This window comes from Arachis hypogaea, chromosome 12, assembly GCF_003086295.3.
Source record: "Arachis hypogaea cultivar Tifrunner chromosome 12, arahy.Tifrunner.gnm2.J5K5, whole genome shotgun sequence".
Taxonomy (NCBI): domain Eukaryota; kingdom Viridiplantae; phylum Streptophyta; class Magnoliopsida; order Fabales; family Fabaceae; genus Arachis; species Arachis hypogaea.
The window spans coordinates 100,077,350-100,084,065 of NC_092047.1; the positions used below are offsets into that span (position 1 = coordinate 100,077,350).

The window sequence follows — 6,716 nt, forward strand, 5'->3', positions numbered from 1 at the left end:
AAGTTAGGTTATGGAGCCCTCCCTTCCCTTTTCTTGCATGCTCCACGGGTTCCTCAATGAGGAAGAAGAAGAATGAGCTTATGCTCATTAATTTAATGGGTTAGTTGGGCCCACGGACTCGGTTTGGATTCGGTTCGACCGGTTCAGTCCGTTCGGCCCAATTTTAGGCCAAATTATTTAAAATTAGTGTCAAAATTCTTATTTTAATTAGCTCTTTCACATTAAACTATAAAATTTATATTTATAATTTACTTTATTAAAAATTAATTTATTGACTAATTATTTGCTAATTTTATAGGGTTTACACCTTGAGCCTGAACAGATAGAAGCCCATTATACTTTGATCCATTATCCTTTTCCCCATTTGAGTTTTCATAAGTTATATTCCCTGCCTCATAAAGAGCATTAAAGCGTGACCCCCTCCAAATAAATAGATTCCTGATTTGCCTCCCTTTCCATATTAGAGTTGGAATCATAATCATAATGAGACCTTTTCTTTTTGGGGAAAGAAATATCTTTTTTCCATCTAATTAGCTTTTTTTCCAGCATCCATGGGCCAAAATCCATAAAATCTTTTGCCCTAGGCTCCTGCGCATTAATTTTTGCATTATTATTTTCTTTTTGGTCTCCTTCACCGTCAATGGCAACACCTTCCCCGGTCATCTCACCGCCACCTAGGTTTGCTAGTTGGGACGACATTTGTCCTCCAAGATTTTCGTAGCAAGAGTCAAGCCAATGCCCATATTTTTCACAAGAGAAATAGATTTGATGCAGCCCTTCATACTCAATATTTAGTTCGCTATCCAACATAGAGATTCGAGGCACTAGTATTTTAGCCAGATCAATTTTCACACATATTCTAGCAAATTTTCCTCTTAAGTGTATAGAAGTTGTATGATCGATTTTGAGCATATGACCAATGGCTGATCCCACCCTCCACAGGAAGCGTTGATTATAAAGCTCAATGGGCAAGTTAGGTATGTGAATCCAAATAGCAATCTTCCGAACAATATCTTCTGATGTGAGGAAGGAAGGTCTCCATCTTTGGACGACGACGTAGTGACCCACAATCATCCATGGTCCTTCCGTAAGTGCATGAGAGTAGCCTTCATCATCTGAAAAATGAACAAGAAAATAGTCGCGGTCCATATGAATAACATCAATAGTACCATTTTTTACCCAATCCCTTTTCAATTGTTGTTCTATAAAGGCCAAACCAACCCTTTTGCCCAACAATTTCACAATAAAAACATTCTTCCAGGGCTTGCACCAATTCTCAAATTCTTCTTTTGAGATTGGAATAATCGGGCATGGGTCAAATTCCTTGACATTTTCCTGCGGATCATTATTTTCTTGATACCATCGATCCTCCGGATTAAGATCATCTTTCGCCATATCATCATCTAGATCAATGTCTGGGATACCTTCAAGTCTAGGCACGGATATAGTCAATAACAAATCCTTATACGTGACCTTTTTCACTACACGTTCAGTAACAGCCACTCCGTCCGAGGTGTCCGATCCATCGACTCTCCCGATTGGTTTAGATAAACTTCATCGCGAGTTTTGACCTTTTTTGTACTCTATTCAACCAAATCCTCCTCCTGTGAAGAAACCCTAGCAGAGCAATCCATAAAAAATATTGAATTATGGTGACATTTTTATTCATTCAATATATTCACAAGTCATGCAAAGGCACCAATTAGAGCAAATACAATCTCAGTTGCAAAGCAGGAATGTATTCGATGTAAAGAAATGGACAATGAATAATAACAATGTTAGATTTAAACCATTTGCACCCTTGTAGTCTTAGGATGTCAATCTTGTACAAGGAGAATAGAGAGCTTAGCATGCATGCTAAGTGCGTGATTGAAGATAACAATAATTATTTCAATGTTCCTAACTTTGAATGATTGTTTCAATAGTGAAATGTATGGCGACTCCTCCATATTATAGTGAACATAAAGTACAAGTATATACAAAGTGCAATAAAAAAATGCTTAACAAATAATGCCTATTATACATGGTGTGCATATGATACATTGTGAACTAGTGATGAGTACACTACAAGATTTTTGTTTATTTGTAGCAGTATTTTTTTTTATTTGTGGGGATTTCTAAAACCCCCAAAATTTGAGGTGCCACGAGATCTTTTGTGGGGGTTTTTAAAAACCTCCACAATTAAAGTGGAGGTTTTGTGTGTGTTTAGTGGAGGTTTTATATTAGATTTTTTAATTTAACAAAAATTAACTATTTTGTGAGATTTTTAAACCTCCACAAATCCTATAATTATTTATTTATTTTCAATTTCATATCATTCATTAATCTTATCTCATTTACATATTCTCAAATTAGAAATTTTTTAATATCAAAATTTAAAAACTAAATCTTTTATAACACAATTCCTCAATATAAAACATAACTCTATATATATAAAAATTCTCAATATCAATACTTTTAAACATAATTACATATGATATTGTTCTACATAACTATGTTTTTCTTTAAAAAGTAAAATAAAATAATAAGAAGAGGTCAATCCACAAATAGATGCATAAAATAGAAATGATCAATTTCTGGAATATAATTAAATTAAACATAATGATCAAGGAGAAAGTAATAGAAGCCAGATAAGAGCAAGTAAAGACATTTCCTTTGAGGCCTTTCCTATCACTAATGACATCTTCCTCACAAAAACTGCAAATAATTTCATTCCGTAATTGGGCAAATTTGGTAGCTTCAGTTCTTCTGCTAGCAGAAATCTATACAAGCATGAAAATTGAAGTGAAGAGAATAACGAGATTTATTTTTAATGTACTAAGCAATAAAAATGTAGAAAGAAGAAAATATTATTTATCACAAATTCTGTTCAGCAATAGCAAGCTAAAGAAAGGATAAAATTGATAGCGGCCTCTTCTAGATTTTGGTCCATAACTGAAAATTAAGGTCTAAGTCTCTATGATATGTGACAATTCCAAACTAATGACCTATAGAAAGGTTAGAAGGAAAACACTAAATAAATAAATAATCACTATTTAATGTGATATATGAACTTGACAATTACCTCTTGGGAAGTTAAATTGTCGACATACAAGATAATGGATCTCAGGGAGTTTCCATGGGCAGCGATCATAACATTCTTTTCGGATAAAAGTTGAGGTTCAATCTGCAACACAATATCAATGGAACAATCCCTTGTCAATGTCAAATGACCACTTCAGCCACAGCAGAAATTCATCCATACAATGTATCAAACCAAATACTTCTTGTCTAGTACATATAGTGTTGAAGTTACTCGGTATAGCACATATAACATCATAATTAAACTTTCACTTACTTGGTCTCTAAAATAGGCAACTGCTCTTTAGCACACATTTCCAAACTTTCTTCATTGGGAGGAGGTGTGTCATAGCTTTTGTGCGGTCACTCATGGACTTGTTCTTTTTCATATCTGTCAGCTGTTTCTTGTTTATTGAGACCCTGTAGTTCCCTATACCTAAAATGACAACGATTACAAAATGTTGATTAGATCTCAACATTGTAAAGCAAAGCAAAAATAAGAAAAAATATTACTACATTCTTTCATTTAATTTCCATGATGCTATGACTAGTATAGACTGTTTTTTAGTGTCTTCACTAAAAACTTGACTCCATTGCCTTGCTTGTTCACTTTTGTTATGAATAATGATAGGCACCTGAAGGAATTTTTATGGTTAACATCTTATAAATTGAACTTTAAATAGTTCTTCAAATTGTGTAAACAACAAAAGTTTAGTATGTGAGTATATGCATAATGAGCAATAACTATAGCATTACATGTCAATTTATCGATTACTTAACTTTCTGGGTTAGTTTCAATTTAGCAGTAATTTAGGAGCATGCCATTGCCATGCTTCCTAGTTCCTAATATGCCCTAAGCTTTCTAATAATAAGATACCACTAATGTAGAGGTTGAAGTCTTGCAAAAAAGAAATAATTCTCGGTTTCATATTTCCATACCCAGGATAGATGTATCCAACTATGTATTCTATCCTTATTGATAACATTCAAAGCAGTTGCCTTCAAAATTGGAAATGGAATGAGAGAGAAGCATAATAGATACTATAAAAATTCATCATGATAAATTAGTAGCCTTCCCTATATAGTTGTTATCATGATTTGCTTTACTTGGTAATAAGTTAGAATATTTTCCAGGAAATCCAAATACCTTTACAAAATACACATGGTGATTTGAACAGAGATTACCTCTTGGCTATGGATTGAAACATGGGTTTTAATTGCACTCGCTGAAACAGTGCATCGTTGTGTCCTAGTAATATATCCAGAACCTGAAAGCATAAAAGTGTAGTATAAAGTATAAACTCAAAAATGGCCATAATTTTGTTACAAATGCAACAGACCAAAAGCTAATGATGTTATTATCTTAATATAATTTTCTTGATAGAAGCTAACATGTTTAAAGAATCATAATATATACCTTTCCAAAAGGGTATGCAATTGGAAAACAAATTATCATCAGTACACGTACAAGTCCCACAAAATTTGAACCAACATAGAGTCTATATCTTGAGCATATAGCTTGAGGGATAACCTAAGCCGAAAGGCATCGAAGCAATTAGTTCTTCAATGTCAAGATCAAAATGTTTGAGTATGACAAAAACCATGGATTGAAAAAGTATTTTACCTCTCCAAAAGCTAGAACAAAAGTTACTGATAAAATAACAGCAACAATAAGATGAAAAATTTTATCAAGGTAAATAGGAAGTGCCTGCAGATCAAAAGAGAAGAATCCAGCATTAATAGTTAGAAGATAAGCTAAAATCATACAATAGATTAGATATTCATTTATTCTATATTTGACCCAAATACTCATGATGGATATTTTTATTTTATACTCTTTTTTCACCTTAAGTTCTCACACAATTAACATTGTATTAATGCAAGAGCATCTGAGAGAAATGTTATGGCTTAGTCACTGTGAAGACAAATTTAATCACTATTAAAGTACAAGATAATAAATAAGAAGTTGCTATATTGTTAGACCAACAATAAAAGATTTATAAAGACTTATTTTATTTTCTTTTCTCGCCTTACAAGCTTACAAGTTACAAGCTCTCTGAGCTCAATGAGCCAATATCATAGAGAATTGTATTAACTGAGCTCTTTTAGACTTTATGAGCTAAGTTTAGATTACTAACTCAACAAAACATGTTCTCCTTAACAAGTTGGTTCATGCTTTATTATCATGTTTGAGGCTCAAGTTAATTAGAAATAGAATAAGAACACATAATAGAACATATATGGATGATGAATTGAAGGAGGCTGAGAGGGAGGCCTCACAAGAATCCATCAATGAAATTCATATTGCAGCAAGAGATTGATGTGCACAGTAGCTAGCTAGCTTAAAAAGCCATTAATTTGCAATACAATAGTCACAAACATTATAGTGTATAAAATTATGTATTGCATTGCACTTTAACACTTGTGTTATTCACTTTAGCTTTTTCACAATCAGCAAAAAATCATCTTCCATGATTTTCATATGACTCTAATATTTTCTAATGCTGATTCAAAAACCAAGCATTCTGTTGAAGTTGTTGGTGCAGCTTTTATCTTCTGTTGGTTAGTTGATATTAATAAACTAAATTTCTCTAATTTCTTGATCAAATGCATGGACACAAGAAGGAATATTAAACAATCCATTTTAAAAAACTTTTCTTCTAATTTTGTAATTTTCACATTCAAATCCTGTAGCTATGAAACCCACCTAGCATCATTTGCCAGAGAAATATTTAATTAAGTAAAATAGTTTCTCTGTTCTCAACATATAACAAACATGCACATTAAATATCCATTTAAGATCTCATGAATGGAACCAGTAGATTACACGAACATAAGAATATGTTATAAGAAAATTATATAAGAACAAAAATTACTAACAATATACTACGTGAGTCACTACTGAATCAAATAATATAAAGAAGAAGAAGAAGAAGAAGAAGAAGAATACCAGCGGCAGCTCGAACGAGAAAACAGATCTAAAACAGTGACTTGATTCAGAAGCTTTAGACGCGGCAACTACAGCGGAAACTGCGGCAGCAACGGCGGTAGGAACTGCAGCGGCAACCGTGGCTCGATTGAGAAGCTTCCTATAATAACTGTGGCAAAAACACTAGCTAGCTGAACTGGTGACTGCAACGGCGGCAGAATCGACAGCTGCAACGGCGGCGAAATCGGCGATGAAGAACTTAGAGTTTTGTCGCCATTCTCTTCTCTTCCTTTCTGACTCGGTCTCATTGTGAAACTAAGAAGAAGAGGGATTTTTTAAAATTTTTAAATCTTAATTATGAATTAACTATTAGGGGGTTTTATAAACTGCCATAAATAAAGTGTATTTTGGAGGTTTTTAAAAACCTCTACTAAAAAACCCTCTCAATTAAATATACATCTTATAGAGGTAGTGAGTGACAATAAGGGTCAAGCGATGAATTAATGTCTATGAAATTTGAAGGTGGAGTAGTATTTATGTGTCGAATCGGACTTGGTTTATTTTAAGCTGATTTTGAAATAAAACAAATTAAATCGGTTTAAAAATTTTATTTTTCAAGATTTAATTTAATAAATATTTAATATTAATAATATTTAAACTAAAATAAATTATTATAAAATAAAATAATATTATATAATATAAAATATTAATTAAAATATAAAAATAT

General features: G+C 32.5%; 1 protein-coding gene across 2 annotated transcripts; it reads right to left on the reverse strand.

Moving 5' to 3' along the window:
* Window positions 1–247: 247 nt before the first annotated feature.
* LOC112727864 (uncharacterized) lies at window positions 248–6,498 on the reverse strand. 2 transcript variants are annotated; one of them, XM_025777789.2, is made up of 7 exons: window positions 6,011–6,498; window positions 4,685–4,768; window positions 4,478–4,591; window positions 4,246–4,328; window positions 3,338–3,496; window positions 3,065–3,166; window positions 248–1,617 (listed from the first exon to the last, which is right to left on the reverse strand). In XM_025777789.2, the coding sequence occupies exon 7, from the start codon at window positions 1,393–1,395 to the stop codon at window positions 406–408; it is 990 nt and encodes a 329-aa protein (XP_025633574.1). In that variant the 5' UTR covers window positions 1,396–1,617; window positions 3,065–3,166; window positions 3,338–3,496; window positions 4,246–4,328; window positions 4,478–4,591; window positions 4,685–4,768; window positions 6,011–6,498; the 3' UTR covers window positions 248–405. The 2 variants fall into 2 exon arrangements, with proteins under 2 accessions (XP_025633574.1, XP_072065661.1); XM_072209560.1 differs by having other exon boundaries at window positions 248–2,762.
* Window positions 6,499–6,716: the final 218 nt, after the last annotated feature.

What these genes read in the sequence shown, in the direction of transcription:
- LOC112727864 (XM_025777789.2), bottom strand. Translation starts at nt 1,395, where the DNA reads ATGGCGAAAGATGATCTTAATCCGGAGGATCGATGGTATCAAGAAAAT.